The sequence below is a fragment of the Anarhichas minor genome, unplaced genomic scaffold (assembly GCF_050575085.1).
Source record: "Anarhichas minor isolate MPS153535 unplaced genomic scaffold, ASM5057508v1 ptg000027l, whole genome shotgun sequence".
In the NCBI taxonomy this organism is placed as follows: Eukaryota; Metazoa; Chordata; class Actinopteri; order Perciformes; family Anarhichadidae; genus Anarhichas; species Anarhichas minor.
The window spans coordinates 22,613,417-22,635,804 of NW_027466473.1; the positions used below are offsets into that span (position 1 = coordinate 22,613,417).

Genomic DNA, 22,388 nt, shown 5'->3' on the forward strand with positions numbered 1-22,388 from the left:
TATATATATATATATATATATATATATATATATATATATAAAAAAAGAAAACAAATTAAAATGAAAAAATAAGAATAAAAACGTTCACATCCTGCCTAGAGATGGGGCTCGATAGCATTGTATTGAGTCCGATTCTCAAATCGGAATAATTTTAAATCGCTTATCAAATGTCAGGTTTACTGTTAAACTTTTAAAAGTGATTAAACGTGAAAATATTACGATTTTAATCACGTTTTGTCGGCTGAGGAGAAAGAAACACGACCGTCTTTAACGGCAGCCTCATCCATGATCACAACCTGGACCCGACAATGAGACGAGCAGCATGATATTTATGAAATGTTTGATCATTTTAAACATTTATGAGCTTCAGTCATTTCAACCAGCTGAGAATCAGGAGCTGCTCTCTTGAATAAAAACTCTAATGTACGTAAAAGGATTTACTTTTTAGTAGAACCTGCAGAACCTTTTACATGTCGAGAACATGGTCATTAGAATAAAGGTTCGGATCTACGAATGTTAACCTGAAACAACTTTAACTTACATTATATTGAGCTCAGTTTTAACAGACAGACGACTTTTCTTTGAGACTTTGCAGGAAAAAAAAGGAAAATCTATTTTGCTTTCCTAAATCTCCATCATGAGAGATTATTGGAGATTATCTATACCAACCCTCATATCTCGTATGTATACGTTTCCTGGCCGAAATTCCACTTTTACAGTATTACGTTTGTATTAAATGATGCATTTCTTTTGATGAAATGCATCATCTTGAAATCTTGAAGTTTTGATAAATTAAATCCCTTTAATTAATGCACATTAATGCTGCGTTTCGATTAGCTAGTACACATTCAGACTGTGGCGGTCGGACACAAGCGGAGCGTTAACGTCTTAATTTTAACCCAAAAAGCCCAAACGCGTAAATGAGGAGGTTTTGATTAGAGAATCGTTATTAATGACTATCGGAGCCCATCCCTAGTCCTTCCTCCGAGTCCTAGTCACCCGCCGCCTCTGCTCTGGTTACGTACGTACGTGTGTGTGTGTGTGTGTGTGTGTGTGTGTGTGTGTGTGTGTGTGTGTCATGGATGGAGGACAGAGACGGACGTCTGTGGTGCTGCCTGTCTCTGGATCAGTCTTAGCTTACGTGATTGTGACAGCCACTGTTTGGTTCCATGTCTCAGAGGACCTGTCAAACCGGCTCTTCATCCTCCTTCATCCTCCCTCCTCCTCCTCCTCTTCCTCTTCCTCCTCCTCCTCCTCCTCCTCCTCCTCCTCCTCCTCCTCCTCCTGGAGCTTATCGGTACGGCGGTTCGGGCTGTTGAGGGTTCGGCCTGTAAAGCTGCTGCACTCTCACCGGCCGCCCGTGAGCCGGCCAGCCGCCCGGTAACTGTCCGATGACCCTGAGGCCGACCGGCTGGTGGCCGTGTCCCGGCAGCGGGTTCCCGGTACCGAGGATGTGGGTCTGATGACCCAGCTGGGGCTCGGGCGGCGGGGTGCTACTTTGGTGGCTCGGAGCCGAGGCGGGGGGAGAGACGGGGTAATGTGGGAGGAGGATGGCGGGCGTGAGGCCGTAGCGGACCTGGAACACCCTGAGGGGTCCCTGGGCTACGAAGCCGTTGGGCCTCTGAGGCTCCTGAGGCTGCTCAGAGTCCTTCTTCACCTCTTTGCTCTCCTCCGCCGTCGTCGTCATCTCTGTCTTCTTGGCTTTGCTCGGCGGCCGCTTGGCCCGTGCGGCGTCCTGCATCTTCTCCGCCTGAGCCCGCCGGACGTGGTACGTCTTCCTGGAGCTTTGGAAGGAGTCCAGGAACTCGTCCAGGCTCACGTTTCCCTCCATGAACTTCTCCAGCAGCTCCTGTGAAGCGAGGCGCAGACAAATAAACCCACATCAGCACACAAAGGGAGGAGGGGGGCGTTTAAACAAACTCCTCTAAGGATGAAGAGGATCTCATTTACCCGTGAACTTTGGCACAGTGTGTCGGCTGTAATGTTTCACTGTAAGTACATTTTACACCGCTGACTAAATGTGATGAAACAGTTACTTTTGGCGACGCTTGAAAGCCTCGCGATCCGTCTGTGTGTGTTCCCAGGATGTGAGGAGCTTCTTCTGAACGAGGACAGAAGTTATATTTGTGAAGTAATCACTGCACCGACCACGGAGAATGATTAAAAGCCAATTCTGAATGAGCTTCACAGGCCTTGGGACTGAAAATAAAGGTTTTATTTCACATTCTGGGAGAGAAGATATTGAGCGTTATGTGTGTTTGTGTGCACTTAAACAGTAAAGATACTGTTGGTTTTCTGCCGTCATGTAAATGAGGTTTTACATAATCGAGGAAAGGGATTAGAGAAACACATTTCATGGTCGCGTATGAAAAAGACTTGGTTCAGGTGAAGAAGTGTCTCTGTGTGGAGGGATGGATTTGGGTTAATTTCATGCAAAGCCAGACTAAAGGTGAAACAGACACAAAGCTCCAAATTTGACGGTTTCCGGCTTTATTATTTCTAAAAGTCAGACCCACTGATACTGTGAGGAAACGCTGTTTAATCATCTCGTCTCACTGTGCAAATAAAACTGTGTTTGTGGCTTAATAATGAAGAATTCTCCTGCAGCATGTCTTCTTTTTATGTCTTTAATCTGAAGAAACATCCTAAAGGATTCATTGATTATAATAGATGTTGCTACTGATTTTTCAGTCGATGGACTGATCCGTTGTTTCTGATCTAAATGTCTCCATGTCCCGTGCAACCTGGTTTCTCCTCTGACTGACGCAGAGTGCACAGACTGACCTGCTGTCCAACTGAAATATGGTTCACAAAGTCAAATACAAAGTGTAGTTTAAGATACTGATATCTAGAAAAGTGCACTGAGACCTCATTAAAAGGCGTGTTAGTCCGTCTCTTTATACCGTCTGACCTCCCTATGAAACAGGTCACTAATATTCAGTTTCTTTTTAGTTTTAAAAAAGGCTCAAACAGCTGCCCGCTGTGTGTTTTTTTAGCGAATCATGTTGGGGACTATTTTTAGCAGCGGATTAATACACATTTATGGCAGCAGGATGGTGTTTGTGGGATTAAGTCGAAATAAACTACAGCCAATGAAGCAACGTGTCGTTACGGCTCTTTCATGCGCTTTTTTAATCGTTTTTTTTGCACAACAATGGAGCTCTTTGGCATAAATGAGGCTTTAGATACACAGACCATACTGTTTATTAGGAGAGATTTGAGAAAAATATAGATTATCACCAGATTTCTTTTGTTAAAATCTAAATTCAGAGCATTGACACAGCAACAAACCACTATTTCCTCTTCTCCATCTCTCCCTCTCCACTTTGTTTACGTAGCAGGCTCAGCCGCCGCCATGTTGAGAGCCGTAGGAGACAATCCTTCAATCAAAGACATGCTCGCAATTTAGGATTTAGCACCTTAAGGACTGTTTAAAAAGCTAAATCAGAGCCTCAGTGTTATTCTCACACAGCCTCCTTCACTGTCGCTGTCCACTGGTCAGCCCTGCTGTGTGATTGGTTGAGTTTGTGGTTTATTGAGTCTCTTCCCACTGCGTCTTCCCCCACTGAGACAGAGTTACTCCATCTGGTGTGGAGGCTGTTAAATAACCTCAGGTTGCAGGGAATGTCATTGGCCTTTATTGCCAACATACAACAGCTGTTACAGGCAAACGCTCATTTAATTTTAGTGTGTGTGTGTGTGTGTGTAAACGATAATCTGTTTTACGTCTAATGTGTGTGTGTCAAATTAATTGTTAATAAAGCACAGAGCCACAGCTGAGTCTTGACGTTGATTAACATTAAAATATTTAGTATAATCCTGTGAATCGACTGGCTTTTGACGATTTCCACTCGTTTATTAATCTGGAGGAGAATAAATAGAAGATCAAACTAGAAGAAAAATGATTCGTAAATTAATCGATTACTATTTTGGTAAATGATTAATCTTTTGATTAACATTCTCTTCTCAAACATTAAGTGTTTATTTAACTTGACAGCAAAGTGAATATTTTGATACGTCGCCTTTTGGCATTTATTCACAATATTATGATATTTTGTAGACAAAGCGATTCATTGAGAAATGAATATGCCGAGTGTGTCAAATGAACAAATACCACATTGATCGGTCGTCCCAGTCTGTTTGTCTTTGGTACTTTAAATTGTGTTTTGATTCATAAATTAAAATGTTGTTAAACTTGGTCATTTTGCACAGAAGAAGCAATTAGTTTAGTTTATGACTGACAGAAATGTCTCCTTATTAACATCTAATTACAGTTTGTCTATATTTCTGCTCCTCCATAGTTTCTCACAGTTTACAATCTCTTCATTAGACGCTACTTGATCTTTGACACAATAGAAACACAAAGAAAACTGGTTTTCTTTATCAGATTAAAGAAAGAACAGAAACTGTGGACGCTCTGTGGTATGAATCCAGATATCCAGTTTTCTGAAGGTTGTTTTCTCTCTACATGCGTGTGTGTGCACGACAAAAACCACAATAAGAGAAAACATCATGTTGGCAGCAGTGCAGTCCTCAGACAACATCAGTTCCCTTTTGGCATCGAACCGACGGCTTCAGCAGAGAGAACGAAGCGGCGAGTTGAAACACAAACTGGTTTGTTGTGTGTGTGTGTGTGTGTGTTCCTCTCAGCTGTAGCTCTGCTTAAAGGTTGGAGGGTCATTTGAATTGATTGAATACGAGCCCCGAGGACAACACGATGAGGTTGTTTCCTTCACCAGATTTCTGTTTTCGTGTTGGTACCTGACGAGGAATCCTCCTAACGAGGACGCTTGTTTGACTTTAGGCAACAGAAGAAGAAGAAGAAGAAGAAGAAGAAGAAACCGGCTTCACAGTCAGGGATTTTATTTTTTTGAGGCCGTGGGAAGAGGACATGCTCTTCCAGATTTTCACGGTCACGGTGGCACTGCTGTGATTACTTCTTTGTAAATTCTGATAGATGTTTCGGATTGGAAACGGCTGCATTTCTTGTCACAAAAAAACCCCAAGACGGGTTTTTTTCTCACTGAAGCAACTGAGGGCTGAATCTCAAACGACTGAGATCAGAAGAGATAGTCACAGAAGAAGAGACACGAGAGAGATATCAGGTCGACTAAAACACAGAGCCTCAGTTAGATAGTTTAAAGTGTATTTATATAGAAAATCTAAAGTATAAGATAACGGACCAGACGTGAACTGATACGATCGTCTCTTTAACGAATGTACGGAGGCTGTGCGGGGCTGCTTGGCATGAGCTGGGTGTTGCTTAATCAATCAGTGGGACAGCGGCTATAATGAGTCACGGAGGTATTGATCGGAGGCGGGTGAGGTGGGGGAGGTGTGCAGAGCCCGGAGCAGCAGTGTGGGCTTCTTCTGTGAATCAGAGTCCCTCGCGGTCCTGATGGAGGCCAAGACAACATGCAGGACTGAAACAGGACCACTTGTTAATGCATCGTGATCGTTAAGAACTACTGTAAACCTGCAGGGTATTTTGTATGAAATGCAAACCAAAGATAACCGTTTTATTCCAACAAGGACCTTCCTCAGGTCTACTTTCATGTGTTTACACAGTGCAATGCACACAGTGTGCATACATAAGGTGGAACCACAAAAATCCTTTATTATTAATCGAGGGTTATTTTTGAAATGGATTGAATTTTTATAATACTGAATGAAAGAAAAGATCTTAGGAGAAACATCAGAAAAGCTCCTTTGCCTCCAAGGCTCTGAGTGGGCAGGACTTTGTGTGTGTTTGATTGACAGCTGAGCCGGTGGGAGACACAAAGTGAATCACTGCTGCCAGATAAATGTTTAGCATCAAAGCTGAACAATGTTTACACTTGCAGCGATGTTTCTAAGCTGTTTAAATACCCGTGTTTGGATGTATTCTATATATTCTAGCCGTTAAATGTATTTCAGCTCATCGGTTTCCTCTTTATATACTGGTTTACGTTGTCAGTGGTGGAGTCCGCCATTGCATTTCTATTTTTTAAGAGTGTATCCTGAACATTTTGCCTGAACTAATGCCGCCTTGTCCCCGAGATAAATCATCAGAAAGCCTCAAACCTGTAGAATCTGAATGCAGGACTGTCAGAACACATGTGCAGCGTGTGGAGGGATTCCTGCAGGCTGCCGTGGTGGGAGTGGGTTTAGCAGCTCTCACAAGCTCACTGTACGTACATGCGTCGTGTCTTTAGAGATCACATTGCTCAGAAGTGGGTGGGCTGTCAGCTTGACGGCAGGCTTTTCAAGAATCCTCCACAACCGTGCTCTGCCAAAGTGACGCAAGACTGTGTCTGATTCTCACAAGAAAAAAGAGAGGATTTTAGTTTCTCTTACCTCTGAATGCTCCTCGGCACGAGCCACCTCCTCCTGCAGGAGGTTCTGTGCCGTCTGCAGGCTGTGCTTCTCACCGTGAGCCTCTGCAACGACAGAGAGAGAGACACCGCTGATGCATTGTGGAGAGAGAGAGAGAGAGAGAGAGAGAGGAAGATAGGGGTACGAGATGGAGGAAGAATCCAGCAACCAAGAAAACCACAGCAGAGAAAATTATTTTCCAAATCACAAAGAGCCTCGAGGGTTTGTGCTGACGAGGAGATGGTGGTGATGCTGTGGACAGTAGTTGGCTTGAAATAAGGAAAAAAACGGCTGTAAATATTCAACTTTTGGTGATTTTGAGACGCTGGTCTTAGTTTGGTGTGACCACGAAACTGAAACCCACTTCGAAGTCTCATTTTTGCCATCTACTCACATTACTTTCTCAGATGCACCACTTCGGTTTTTTTCCCTGTTTGCAGTCAATAGATCTATAAAACTAAAACAAACGATTAATTATCCGAGCGCTCCTTTGACATCAAGCCTCATCAAATATGCCCGAGAGCTCAGCGCTCCGTGTTCCACGCAGATAACCACGTCTGAATTATTTATGTTCATGTCAATACAATAAAAAATGCAAGGAGCCTCATCAAAAACGATGGAAGCGAGCAGCTGACAAAACCACAGCGACTGTAATCAGCCGCAGAACATTCAACACCAGCTCGTATCTCCTTTATATCAAGATAAAGCTAGGAGGTGACAGGAAGTGGTTTAGTTGTTGTGATGCATGAGTTCAGCAAACTGTCAGGAGACTCGGTAATGTCTCACCTGTCTGAGCATCTTTTTGCAATATCAGCATGTTCCCAGAGCTCAATGTTGACACTACCGACAGGAACGGAGGCCGAAACTACAACAATGTGACCCGAGCTGCAAAAGAAAATGAAGGAAAATCCTGAGAGCTTTGAAATATATTAACAACTGTTACTTTAGGATACTTTGGAAGCAGATGAATGAAGTTTAATTAAAACAAACCTTTGTTGATAATGAAATTGTTAGAGATGTACGATTGAGGATACTTAGTGCGACTTTTAGTTCCTGAGGATATCACTAAAAGACGCTTCTTATAACCCCAAAACTTACTTAGGAATACTCACGTTTTTAAGTTTTATAGCCTATATAAATAAATATAGGCTCTTAAAGTGCTCTTGTATGGTTGTATCTACCTCTTATTATCTATTTTTCCACTTCTCTATCTGTACTTTCTGTACAGCTGCAACAACTGAGTTTCCCCCTCAGGGGCTCAATAGAAGGCGGATCTTATCTCGTCTTAAACAAACAGGCTTCGTGCCGTAGACCAGCGTTTGAATTCGCTTATTTTTATCATGAAACAAACTAAACTAAACACACTTGCGTACATACAGGAGGCCCCACTAACGCCTCGTGGAGGCCACACAGCCCGGTTAATAAATATGTATCAGTGCAGCACGTACGCAGCATGTGCTCACCTCCTGGGGATCTCGGTCGCTCATCATTATGAACAAGCTTGACCCAGCTGACTGCAAAGTGTGTCTTGTCCCTCCAAGAGATGCTGTGACCGTGTTCAGTGCAGACTGAGGGGCAAAAAAAGGCCACAGTAATGACTCTAATAACTCTAAAGCCTCTGGGGGGGGGGGGGGGGGGGGGGGGGGGGGGCATTGTGTGCAGGCTGATTCTCTTTAAATGTATTTCTAAGCAGAAAACATTGCGTCTTCGACAAACCTTCACAGCAACGTTCTGCTTCCTATAAACGCCGTCCACCTCTGCATTAATAATCCATCGCTCCGCGTTACATCTCCGCATTCTGGCCGTCATTGTGTGAACAAGGAGAATGCATTCCTTAATGCAAGCATGCATTAAGGAATGGCCTCTTTCGTGAACCCCCGACACGGCAAATGTGGGGAGATGGGGGTGTAATGAGAGGTGACAGCCAGGCAAACAAATACTCATACAGCAGCTGTATGTGACCTACATTTGAGAGGGAGGGGGGCTGGAGGCCAGCGCAGCCTATAGAGCTGCACTCAATCAAGTGAATATGGTGTCAGTGATGGAGAACCACGTTTCGTCTGGGAGCAAACATGAGATGATGAGGAGTCATGGACATCGCTGTACTGTTCACACTACACAACTTTCCCAGTGGTCAGATCGCTGTACTGTTCACACGAGTATGAACTAGTATCAGTCCCTTGTTATGTTTATTCATGAAAACATCCAACACCCTCGGTGCAACAACAACAATTTAGGTCCATGTTGTAAATGCACCACATAACTCACACAGTTGAAGGCCTCCACCATGTTAATAACCATGTGTCTCAGGCTCTGATTGGCCGATACATTTATCTAGCCTGCATCTCTCTCTTGGCTCGCATCGAGGATTTGCCTCTGATCTGGAGATTCCGACGGGGAAGCTCCAAAAAACAGCCGCAAGAAGAAGAATCAGGGCTAAAGTCATGTAATGTAAACTAGACATGAAGATACTTCTTAACATGTTGTGGAATTTTATGATTCATCACATTTTTCTGACTTTTCAGAGACCAGATTTTTAAATCAATCACTAATAATTAATCAAGGAAATAGATGTCACGTACTTCCTTGTTTTAATCGACAAGGCTGAAAGTGTGAAGCCCCTCTGGTGGCCCCTTGAAGCTTCAATGGTTATTACATGCCACGATAGAAAACTATTTGGATGGAACAAACGACAAACTGACGGATTATTTTTCCACTGGGGTCAATGATATCTGCAGCTAATTCCATTCAAACACGGAGTTACTCTGCCAGGGACCAGAGCGCTCGTCTGGGGAGATTTCTGACTTGATGGAGGCACAAGATAAAACCAAAACTATTCTGAATTATATTCTGGGAACAAGCGGACGGACAGATGGATCAACTGACATCGCCTCGCTGTTAAAAGGGTCAGAAACTATGGAAAACACATTCTCCTATGAAGGCAGATAGTTTTAGTTACGGAACTACTTTCTACTGAAGAAATAGTCCTCATGAAATCTGTCTTCTGAGGATTATCAGCTGTCATAACGTAGAAAGTGTTTCTGTTGAATCTGAATCTCAGACTGGACCAAACAAATCAAACACGTTTTATTAATCATGGACTGGAGTCATTAAAAGCTGAAGAGCCATGTTCCCAAAACAAGCCAAACCGGATCGGCCGTCAGGCACCAGTTCCCCTCGAGCCTCGACTGTCGAGACGTGCAGTGAGGTCAGGTTTTAGAGTCAGCATTAACATCCTCTGCAGCCGTCTGAATCCAGACCTCCACCGTGTTCTCGGAGGACTCGTCCTGCTAGAAACACTGATCGATGTGACAGTTGCTGAGCAGCAACCTCTCTGCAAACAGCTGATGTCAACGTGTTAATAGACCAATGCTGAAGCTAGCGGAGGCCTCCGGTAAACTCTGAGATAGAGTACAGGAAGTATTCAACTGTCTGACGGCAGATAGAGGCTCTGCTACTTCTTGTAATCACTCGAGTTTTTGCTGTGATTTGGTCCCAAAAAGCATAAATACTATAAATAACAACTATCAAAGGTGACGAGTGGACGGTTGAAGTCACGGTTTTCCAGCTTTGAGGAGGGCGATGGACACAAAATGGAGGACTTTCCTTTTCTTCTTAATGTTTATTTTGTTCTGTACAACTACTGTGACGTCCACAAAGAAACCGTAAACGAACAAAAGCGTAAACGCTCTGCAGTACGACAGAGACCTCCAGCCACCGGCAGAGCGACGAGTGAGAACAGACAACGAAACCGAGGAAACGAATGACAACGTTTTATTATTACATAATATTATTATATATTCATATTTATTCACCCATAATCTGGTAAACCTTGATTTGTAAGTGTTCATTTTTAAAGTGCATTTGATGTGAGAGAGATAGTTACAAGGCTGCAGGTCTGGCTCTAAGTTTGAAGAATAAAACTTGTTTTTTTTTCCAACAAAATGTGTCCGTCTCAGTTTATAGAGGAAGATCTTAAGCATCAAGCACAACCTTTTTATTATTAAAGAGTACTTTAATACTATAATATTTGCTGTTTACACCGGCACCCGGATGCCTTGTGTCGGTGAATAATCATGTTTTATTCATTTTCAGGCGTGCTAGTATGAACGGGAATCATTTAGAGAACGATGCTGAAACGTCCGTGTAGACGTAGATCGCTTTCTTTTTTAAAACCCTGTTTTTTAACGGAAACCTATGCGTGTGAATGTGTGTCGCCTTAGTTTCATGTCATGATGGGATGCTGAGGTTGACTTAAGGCCTTCAAGTAATCCAACAACCACGCATAGCCATTGGCCAGCACACAGGGCCCTATTGGAATATTGATCGGAGGGTGTGGTGATTAATAATTACACTCTCAGCCAGTCATCGCTGGTCTCATAGCTCTGAGCACGTTGTGCTAAACTACAGTGAGGATCGACAAATGAAGAAAGGACTACACCAGTAAATCATGTTGTCGTTGTCTGGCTGGTGCAGAGCGACATGACGTGAACACACAGCAGCACAAATCCTGCAGCCAGAGGCAGAATTGAATTAGTATAGCGACGATTGAAAATGTGATCGCATCAAACGCTGCTATTTCAGTTGTAATTCTTTTGTCTGTCATCACATCGTAACCGATGTGGTGCAACAGTCTTTCAAGAATAAAAACACAGCGTGCGACGAGCTCCGCTAATCAAATGTCTTCCGCTTAAACAAGCAGGACAGTGAGTTACAATAATGGACCAGTCTGGTGTGTGTGTGTGTGTGTGTGTAGCAGTTTGGTGTCGTTTGCATGTGATTTAATGAAGGTAAACACAGCGGATGGTTGAGCGGAATGGCATTACACTGTGACACTGCACCTCCAACCTCTAACAGGCTTATGGACACATCTGCTCTGTTGTTTTCATACAGTAGAAATCAGCTGTGGACAACAGATGCAGTGAGAAGCACTCGTTCATTCAGAGATAGATGCAGACTGTCCTGCTTTAATCAGATTAAACACATCTACTCGTAGGAGAGTGTTTCACTTCAACACTTAAGTTACATTGAAGACATTCGTCCATTATTGCAGATCATGATGTTTTTCGTGCAGCATGCAGATCGATCACATGAAAGTGAAGCATTTATCATGGAGACAGCTGTGACATGAGAGACTTTTTACATGCTTGTGCGCCGGTCTGGTGAAATGCAAACCAGGAATGATCCGAAATGTCAGTAAAATATCAGTGCACGATGGCTTTTATCTCTCGCCCCTTAAGCGACAACAGATTTCCACGTTTCACGCCTGACCCGCCACCAACATCGTCTCCGGTCGATCAAAGGCTTCGAGAGATATCAATGCGACCGACTGCTGGAGCGCCAGCTGGAAAACAACACGGAGAAGCCACGGGTCGATGGTAATACACACACAAATTATAAAAACAAGCTGCTAGCTCTACAGTACCGAGTGGCTTTTTGAGAAATCAAGTGAATAAAATGTAGTTTAACGTGCCAGCCCAGCGTTCCGCTGCTGATTACACACAAATAGGTCATGGTATTACAGATGGGGCCTTGCAGGGCGCGGATGTATCGGAGGCTTGAAAATTAGCCAGCGATGTCAGCAGTGAATTAAACACCCCCGCGGCGAGTTTGTCCTCCGCTGACACAGCGTCACAGCAGACCTGAGAGGCTTTGTGTTACACCCAACACACAGCGTGTGATAACGGCTTCACAGCTATAAACAAAGCCGAGAGGAACACTTTCAAGTTCCATGACTTCTTTTATTCCCTCCGTTGTTCGAGTTGAGGCTTGATGATCTCTCCTTGGCCTCTTCAGTCCTGGTCGTGGGATAAATGTTCTGGCTTTGAGACAGCCGTCTGATGCCAGAACCCATGTTCCTACGAGGGGGAAGAGCTACTCTGACAGCTTGATATTCAATCGATTTTTTTTATATTCCCAAGTGGAAAGTCACTGCAGTCTTTCATCCATGTCACTGCTAACTCCATTGCTGCTTTGGGGGGTTGGAGTTTCACGCTTTCCCTCTAAATCAAATCCCCCCCCCCCCCCCACTGTGCAAGTGTCCTAACAAACCAGGTCAAATGGCATCAGTGTGACTGGGACGGAATAATTAAATTATTTTTATTACAAAATTGTTGTTTGAGAAAGAGTGGAGCAGTTAAAATCGGCAAGACTTTAAATTGCGACTTACGTGATTAAAAGTGTGTTGACAAGCTGAAGTAAGTTACATAACTCTGGTTTATTCTAGCCGGTAATATACTGTATATATGGGTATGTATAGTAGTGTTGTTGGTAGATTCAGGTCCAGTGTTGATGCTTTTTTTCACGTTCTAGAGGCATTCATTTTACGTTCACAGAGAAGAGGCACTTGAGCCAGAACTCTGGGTTTTGGTTCCTCTTTAATATGCCGTCTGTGTGCCGCTGTCTCCACTATTCACACTTGACCAGAGATGGTTTTGACAAAGAGAGAATCTGGACCTCCAGGATTCAGGGCTGTGAAGTAGAGCTCAACGAATTTGAAAAAATGATTATTTTTACCGATATTGCGATAAGATTTGCAACATTAGAGGGAAAGATACATTTTACTTTTCTCATTTTCATTGAAAAACATGATTATGGTTTTTGTGGAGATCTGAACTTAACAAAGATGTTTTCTTAAGTCTGTAAAATATAACGTGAAGGCCAGGACCATGATATTTCATTTTTAATGGAATTTTATACACACATCCACCTAAAACAAATATTACTCCAAATATTACAATTACTACTCCAGGCTAAATTAAGAGTTTGATTTTCTTGAAATGTGGATGAATCGAGCAGCCGTACTGTGAAGCAGCTCGTCCTCTCAGCATGTGAGGTTAACGTTAGCTTAAGCAGCTACAGTGCAGATGTTACTTATCAGTTTATTATTATCATTAACATAATATAACCTACAAAGTGGTTGTGATTGATTAAATGAGTAATGAAACCGCAAATGAAATATCTTAGAAAACATAGTTAAAATTGTCAATTTTGCTCTTTAGAAATTTACTTTTAACTGAGAAACTCAGGAGGCTCCGAACAAGAAGAAACTGCATTATCTTAACATATTCAAATAATGTAGAACAAACATTAAAGATGCATCATATTTAGTTTTAAACTATGTAGACCACAAAGAGATGTTTCTGACTAATGTAAATATCACAGATATTACATATAGAAATCAACACTTGGCAGCTTTACGTTAGAGTACACAACCAAGCTGAAACTGCCTCTACCGGGTATCAAACCGCCGGGTTTTTAAGGTAGAAGACAGGAACTTGGCCGCTGTGCTTTGTCTGACAGCTTTACCGTAAACGTGAATCTGACCCGACCACCTCGTAAAATATATCTAAAATATCTCCAAAGACACATTCAGATCTTTTACATCCTTCAAACCCACAAGTGACTTGAGTAAAATGCTTTCACTCAGATGTGAATATGGAAAGTCTCAAACAAAAGAGCTTTGTTACTCGACAGCATATGAACTCCGTTCTCTGGCTGCACAAGTCAGCTGGGTTTCCAGAGGAAGTGAAGACATAAAAGTCTCGTCTCACAGTTCACATTCATTCAGTTCTGCTTTGAAGGAAACAAACAAGCCCGTAATCCCACTTTGATGACCACACCCAGCATCACAGATACAAGAACGGAAATAAGACTCAGCGAGTACAGACCTGCAGGATGAACGTGTTGACCTCCACTCGTTCTGAACTGGTGAGAGCGTGCAGGGTTTACTGGGTGGTCTTGGGTTTAAGTTAGATTTGATATTATATTTCACTTATTTTGTTGTCACAAGAACGTCACGTCTGCACTCTCTTAATGTAAAGCACGGATTGGCACACGAAGTACAGGAGACACAAGAAGAATTGTAAGAGACAAAAGGTGCCGTCTAGTCGACTGGAGGAGTCAAACTGCTGGAAACATTCAATGGCGACAAAATGGTCTTCAAAGTCCACCTTCAAAGGTTTAAATACACTTCATTAATACTTCAGAATGGATGAGTTAGTCGTGTGAACAAAGCTTTTTTTTTAACACAACCAATAACCCTACAAAATAATGTTGTATATGAAACGACTCTTGTCTTGTACGTAATAAGAAGCTCTGACTGTGGGTCATAAGCTAGTTGGCTAGTCATGCTAACGTTTGTGGCTCACGTTGGAGCGGACAAACAAACTTATTTTTGGTTGGAAACAACAATCCAAACTCTTTATATCCAGAGTTCTGTTCGTACAACAGCCCCATACGAACCCCTTCAACATGCATGGACACATGAACACAGCAAACTAGCCACTGACGCGTTCCAGTGTTTGAGGACATAAAAACACAAAAGTTACTCTGTGTTGTGGCTGCAGTGCGTTCTGGTTCGTCACCTGAAATACCTGAATTCTTAACCGTTTTTAACGTGTACTTCTAACTGTATCAGTGCAGACAGGAGCTCGTACTCTTTGATTCATACTCAGTGACACCATATCTGACACTGTGTGCCGATGTTTAAAATAGCACCGTCGCTGTACCTAAAATATCTCCTGTTGATCTGAAGCTGTCAACATGTGACCCGTTTAAACATCAAAAACAGGCCTGAGGCTAAATAAACACATACCTAATATTGCTTTTTATCTTGAGGGATTTATTCTAATACTACTTCTTGAAGAAGTCACAAAATGTTCACTGACAACTTCTATCTTTTTTTATTCTACAATATCCTCTCTTTCTTATCTCTCTTCACATCATGGTTTTGGTTTGGTATTGACAAGCGAAACAGCGACTTGAAGCACAAAACCAACTTAATTAACATTTAACCAAAACCACAATCTCTCCCTGAATACCAAAGTGCTGTTGTTGCCTAAACCTAACCACACTCAGGCGCCAAAGTCCTCCACTTTGTGAGCCCACCAGGCACCTCCCTTCTACAAAACGTTGCAAAAAACAATGCTGGCAGCAACAACAAATTAGGAGTATATATCTTTTCAGGAAACGGGGTTGCGTTGCTTTAAAAGGACAGGGTCACAGACATGTCGCAGTCTTGGATTACGTACATCGCCATGTTGTTTTTTTGGTAACCAATGAATGGAAGTGACCATATTAGGACTGTGCAGGAGTGACGTAGTGACAACGTATACGTCTCTGGTAGAGACCTGTCAATCACTGTGTAGCCCCGCCCTAAAGCATCCCCTGCTTTGTGGTCTGTTTGACTCTAAATGGACCATAATGTACTAAATGAACATCATGCTGTATTGAAGAAGACTTGAAACTAGAGATTGAGACCATAAACTCATGTTTACAATGTTTACTGAGGTAATAAATCAAGAGAGAAGTAGAGTCATTTTCTCATAGACTTCTATACAACCAGAGTCGCCGCCCCCTGGTGGACACTAGAGAGAATGCAGCTTTAAGACATGAAGCTTTGGCTTCACTCGTCAGAACCGGAGGTTGCCGCCTGGTGTGAAGGGATCTTTATCCTTTACGTCAGTGCCGGTGATTAGCAACACGGCTAGCAGCAGAAAGAAGCCAGAGGGAAATAGATGCTAATAATAGTGGTGAGAAGCTGTCTGTAACTATAGACGGTGAGGAAACACTCCACCTCTCAACAACAACCTCTGATCACAGATCAACGTCTCTTCCGATCCACTCCGCAGTTTGTCTCTGCTGCGCCTCCTCATTCATCTCTTTTGTTCCCCCCTCCCCTCCTCCTCTCCTCCTCCCTTGTTGCAGCAAATGAGAATCAGATGCTTTGCAAAAGGAAGGACGGACCCCCACCCATCCTGCTTTGCTGGGGAGGTGGGACAAGCATCTGTGTAATGCTCGCACACATCGACAGGAAGTTTAACATTCCACCCAACTTCCATCACCGGCTGGCAGCTGAGGCACAAAGTCTTTTCACTACAGTGAACCAAGAACTGGGCCAAAGAAGCTCACACTCATAACAGTCATGAAGAAGTAGCAGTTGACGTTACCTCTGGTAATTAATGCAGCGGGATTTATTTTATCACCTGCTCTCGGCTCTGTACACGAAGGAATTTTCTAAAGCTTGCCCCCCCCGAGAGGCTTAAAATTTAGGGCTAAAGGCTTAAGAAGACATCCTCTGGTGCTGCCCCGTCAGAAAGCATGACTTGCCCCCTGAACAAAGACAAGGCCCCTCTTTCACCACAGAAAATTCCTTGACAACTGCTGCAAGCTTCCTGCTGGCATTTTGATATGCTCCATTTCGTTCCCATGACTGAAAAACTCTCGCTGACGCTCTGAAGCTTTTTCTCCCCATCGTACTCTGATGTGAGGCGTCCCTTATTCTCAGCACCCGCCACAGTGTCACAGCGAGTCAAGAGTGATTGAATGTTTTCAAAATAAAGCGTGCGGTTGAGGCGGTTTGACTGCAACTGCAAGGTGAGACGACGAGGAGCCAGTGTGGAACGTCATGATGAGTTTTACCCTGAAGTGGTGAGCAGGACGCAACCTTTTCCCTGATTTCGTCTTTTGGTTTGTTTTCACTGACGTCCGGTTAAAAGTTTAAGTAAATAAGGACAATAGTCAGCTGTTTACGGTCATTTAGGAACAGAAACATGTAGCTTTCACTTTCACTTAGCAAGGCCACATTTACACAACCATTGACCTCGTCTTCACAACCACACACTCCTCTTGACGCTGGGTCAAACTCACCAAGCTGACTCCGTTTTTCCCAGCACGCGGTTGCCAGGTTGGACAGTTCCCGGTATTTCTCCGCCAGTTGGAGTTTGCCGTTGCAAAGGCGGGGTCGCCGGGCGAGGCTGTCCTCGGCTAGGCTCCGATTGGTCGTCTGCAGCGTCTCCCGGTCCACTTGGAGCTCCTGGAACTGAACAGAAGTACAAAGTCAACGAGTGTCGGATTCGTCTATCGCGCATGTGTAGCAGTGTTACCCTAAAGTATGTACAGGACGTTATAAATCCTTCTAACGTATATGTGGATTAGGCTTTTATTTTGAAGGATGTGTGTTAACTGCATTATACATACACCACAATCTTGCTAATATAATTTTTGGGGAATATATGTTTTAATATAGAATTCATACACTTTTCTACAGAAGGTAATGCGTTATAAGAGGTGATTTAGACCGTGTTGATCTGACACTATATGTGTACTTAAGTTAGCATTTTTTATTTTCAGTATTCTACATTTGCTTTATATTAGAGCTCATTTGCAACTATTTTGATATTGAATCAATGTTTTAACTAATTTTTCAAGCAAATAGGTGTGAGGACTTGTTGATTTATTCTCCTTTAGATCCTTGGAACTAGAACATCTCTTTGTTTGGACCGTTTAACGGACAAAACAAGACATTTGAAGACGTCATATCGAGCTCTGGACTGTTCGTGGTTGTTATAGACGTGCAGAGGACATTCATGCAGGAGAGACCCTGCGGATGTTTAGGGTCTCTACAGTCGCAGGAGGGTGATGTTGGTGCCTTGCAATAAACTGCTGGAAGACAGTAGCAGTGGTTCTTGTTTCAACACAATACAGAAACAGACCCACTACAGTTTGAGTTCACACAAACCTGAATCACCCCCGAGAGGAAGTCGCTGACAGACTCTCCTCAGCCCACCTGTCCCCTTATATTATTACAGTAGTCCAACAAACATGAGACATCAAACTGTAGAAGCTGACACCGTATCTCTCATATCAACCGCCGCCTGTCATGTTCACACTTTTAAAAGTAGGTCACTTTTGAAAACTGGAATTATTTTTGTCTGACAAATCAAATCAAAGTATATTGGAATAAAATCCTCTGAGCATTCGTGTTGTTGAGCTTGAGAATGATGATTTTGAGAGCCAGAAATGTCAAAACTAAGGCGAACAATATAACATATTCTTTAAGGGGGTCATCTTTCTGCAGATAGAGTACTTTAACACTTGGTACTTTAAGAGTATTTTGCTTCTTATGGTCTACTTCTGGACTTCTACTTATGCAGGACTTGTAATGGAGTAATACTGCTGTACTAGTACTTATAATTAAGTACCGCCACTGAAATACTGGCATGGTCATTTAATACGCCTGTAATACTTACTAGAGTAAGTTATTTATGTCAAAGGTGACATTTCTAGATGTTAAACATGCTGTTGGGTGACTGAGAGATGATGGTCTGGGTCTGTCATGTGTAAATGGTGGGGGGGGGGGGGGGGGGGGGGCTGGGTAATCGCCGTCACTAGACCATAAGAAAGCTATAAATTATTCAAATGAATGCCACTCCCTTGAAGCTGTAAAGAAGCCCGCCTGTGTCTCAGACGCCGACACAAAGACACTTTGTGAGTGTGAATCCTCTCTCACTGCCCCGTCAAGTCGAAGCATTCCTGCGGCTTCTGTTCCTGCTCGATTGCTTCTCTTTCAACAGTCAAGTCACTTTAGAGCCCGAAGGCCGTTTTCGTGCCGGTCCGCTGCTGCGCGGTGCATCTGTCTCACATTTTACGGGTCATCAAAAGGATGCACGAGTCCCAAGTTCAGAGAGGAATGTGCAGAATGTGCCGTGTAGTAAAAAAGAAAAGGCCCGCCTGAGTGCAGTGAAGGAGACACTACGACACCGCTGTTCATTCTTAAAAACGTTCCCCAGCGAGAGGAAAGAACACACGGACGCACAGCTCCATCATCGGTCCCGCTGGCTTCTAAATGGTCAGAACGGCGGCTCCACTTCCTGCTTTTGGCTCGTCTCTTTCTGTGGTTTCAACACGTCTGACCACAAGAAAAGCACCAAAGAGTTCCTGTCTCACCCCGAACGAGGCTCCAGCTTCATCAGGCTCCTGCGGGCCGAGGCCATCAAGTGAACATTCGGTCCGAGGTGGAGATTGACGGGTGGCTCAAGTCTTTTTCCATGAAAGGGAATTATTCATGAGCCTGCGGGACAGCGCTCTCTTTTAGCTGTGATCAATATTTTGATCCGATCACACAGCTATGAGATGTGTGAAAGGTGTCTGAATCTTTGCACAACCTGCTCAGCATTAAACGACATAAACTCCTCAACTTAGTGGAGCCTTTAGCAGCAGAAGAGTCACATGTCACACAGAAGAAGAGTGAATATTGGACAGAAACATAATGCTGCTCTGGAGCTGCTGGATGTGTAAATAGGCAACAAGTTCATCAACATTATGTAGATATTGTGTTTACGGCTCGTTGTTGCAGGTTTTGCATTAATTTGTTATGCAGATGGTCATTAAGTTGTTTTCTGGCTACATGCTTTAATCAGAAATTAATCTTGTAAACAATATAATTGTTGTTCGATTTTTGGCTTTTGTTTGGTGTGTTCTTCAGAAGACAGATGTTTCCCTCTGCATCCAGTTCTTATCTAACCGTCTCAAACTATTCCTTTAATGCTGTCTCAACACAAGCAGCCTTACAAGAACTGAGCAAAGCCTCAAAATGATACATTTGGTTTAAACCTGGAACTATCTGATCAAAGAAAACGATGAATCTGAGCTTGAAACACTATGAAGTGACTTGTAGCTTGTTGTGTGTTCAAGTTATTATTAATGAGAACATGCAGAACGCTCAGCAAATCAGGCATGAATCACCACAGACGCTTTACATAACGCTCATCATCAACATGAGATTAATGAATATGGAGAGGAGATACATGAAACCAGCGAGCCATGAGAACATACAGTACATTATAGTACATGTTATATACATGTATGGTGTACTCTATGTACAGTAAAGTAGATGACATCACTGGGGGAGAAACGTCCTCTGCAACCAACACAAGCGCTCTATTATTAGTTGCTAAAACAAACCCCTGAAGCTCGGGTATTGTGTGACCTCTCGGTGAGATCACATCACATCCCCGCTCAGTCACAGCAGGTTTCAAATGTCACATCCTGGGCGTCCGGAGAACCGGAGCCCATGAGCAATGTCTGCCTTTTGTGTTCTCTGAGCAGTGATCACAGGACCTTATTTTAGCTTTCTGACGTCCAGATAACTGAAGGGAGAAGATGTGTGAGCTCCCAGTGAGAACATGCATGACGATGGTCATGTTTCACTGCACGCACACACTGTTGTTACTCCCACACACACATGCAGCTCTATCCTCTCTGTTTGAGCACCCCCTCCTAGGCAAACCTAATCAAAATGGGGCCCATGGAAAAGTTTGGGGAACCACTGGTACTCCTTGTGTTCGTCTGAGACAGATAGAAGGATTCAGTATACAACAGGAAGGTCATCATGTGGCCCCGAAACGTGCCTCAGACATGGAGAGGAATGCACGTGGATTTCATTTAAAAACCTGCATTTTTTTAGCCATGTTAATACTCAATGAAAGCATTCTTCTTCATATATCTTGTGATTGGTAAGAGAACACTGCTCAATTCGGCTTTAATCAGATACACACAAGACACAACGTGCTGCAGTAGAACTACACTTTTATTCAGAATTAACTCTGCACACCGCGTCTCTGTTGCAGGAAGAGGACTGAGGATGACCAGTTTTAGAAGTTGAAATTGTATTAGAATACGTCTTGCTATAACTACTGAAGTAATGCCGAATGTAAGAGCATACCTTAAGCAGTATAATTTAAATTTAAGACATCTTCTACCTCGTGTGCAGGTCCTCTAACGGAGGAAGAAACACTTAATGCAGCATGTTTTTAAAGGGAGTTCTTCGTAAGCACATAGCGGGCTCGTTCATGATGCTTCCTGCACAATAAGAAGCATTGTGCAGGAATATAACGATCTCTTTATGCAGACCACACAAATAAAACCCCTTTGTGTTTCAAGCAACTATTAATTCACCGCAAATTATTAGGAGCAATCCGACCACTCGCCACGCAGACAATCGATGAGCCATGTCGAGCGGATTTACCTTTTCATTGAGTCGAAGGATTTGGTCCATTTTGTCGTCGTTTTGTAAAAGGTCCCTCAGCTCGCACGTGCTCAATGCCCTGTAACCGTCCGGACACGTGTTCGACTCCTTCATGGTGGACATTTTTTATTCCTTATTCCCTTTAGAATAACGTCTGAGGACGGTTTAAGGAGACGTGAAGTCCGCGCGGCGGTTCACATCTCGCTCACATTGGAATGCGATGCGATCAGCACCGCATGCGGCAGCGTCAAAACGAAGACCAACCGGCAAACGCTACACTTCCGGTTAGCGCCTTCAAAATAAAACACATTATTTCGCTCTCAACACGTTTCTCAAGTAGCCTACATTTTCCTATTATTTATAATGCTACTATTTCCCGTTTTTTTAAAATTAAAAAACAAACATATTTTGCCTATTTTTCTATATTATTTCCTGATGATTTTCTTTTATGATTATTGCTGTTGGCTACTTGTTTTTTCTTTTTCTTTTCTCGCACTATGTTTATTGTTATGCACCAAAATACCAAGACAAATTAATACATGTGAAAACTATAACCATAAATAAACAAAAACAAAGAACAAAAACTAGCTCAAAGAATTTTGAAAATTAGAAAAGACAGCAGACAATTCAAACAACCGTTAAGATTATTAATATGATAATGTTTTATCAAACATTTTAAAAGAGGAAGGAAGTACACAAAGATAAGATACATCTTTATCAATCCCCAGAGAGGAAAGTCAGATTATTAACATAACCACTTTCACGAGTATCATCAAACATAACTGAAAACAGGAACTACATTGTTTCATGTATTTTCTTCTCATTATGTTTTATATATTACATCACGGTGCATCTCATAGAAACCTTTGAAGCACCATTATTGTGACAATTTAGAAGACTATTATACAAGTAAATTATGTTTAATGTGTACACGAGGACTTCAGGTTACACTTTACACTTGAGTAATCTGGATATAATAGGTAGAACCCTCCATTAAGAGATATGAGTGTTTATACGGTATATTAAAAACTATACACAACACTTTACAGCCAGCAAACAGTCAAACATGCAAACATAATATTACCGTGAACATGACTGAATCAACCCGTCAGATGGGCCCCTACTGACCTCCTGTTTCTTTCATTGTGTGCAGATTTCAAAACGTGACCTCAGCAATTAGAGCTGAAACCAGTTAGTTCATTAATCAATTAGTCGACTGACATTT

The 22,388-nt window shown here is 42.8% G+C and overlaps 1 protein-coding gene and 1 long non-coding RNA gene across 2 annotated transcripts; one reads left to right on the forward strand and one right to left on the reverse strand.

Annotated features, from left to right (window-relative positions):
- Window positions 1–1,291: 1,291 nt before the first annotated feature.
- On the reverse strand, window positions 1,292–21,362 carry vps37d (VPS37D subunit of ESCRT-I). Its single transcript, XM_076102401.1, has 4 exons — window positions 21,164–21,362; window positions 17,005–17,176; window positions 6,337–6,419; window positions 1,292–1,849 (listed from the first exon to the last, which is right to left on the reverse strand). Exons 1-4 carry the CDS (start codon window positions 21,284–21,286, stop codon window positions 1,292–1,294), a joined length of 936 nt encoding a protein of 311 aa, XP_075958516.1. The 5' UTR covers window positions 21,287–21,362.
- LOC142960535 (uncharacterized) lies at window positions 16,706–18,097 on the forward strand. Its single transcript, XR_012956335.1, has 3 exons — window positions 16,706–16,785; window positions 17,028–17,246; window positions 17,605–18,097. It is a non-coding gene; the product is annotated as an uncharacterized LOC142960535 (long non-coding RNA).
- Window positions 21,363–22,388: the final 1,026 nt, after the last annotated feature.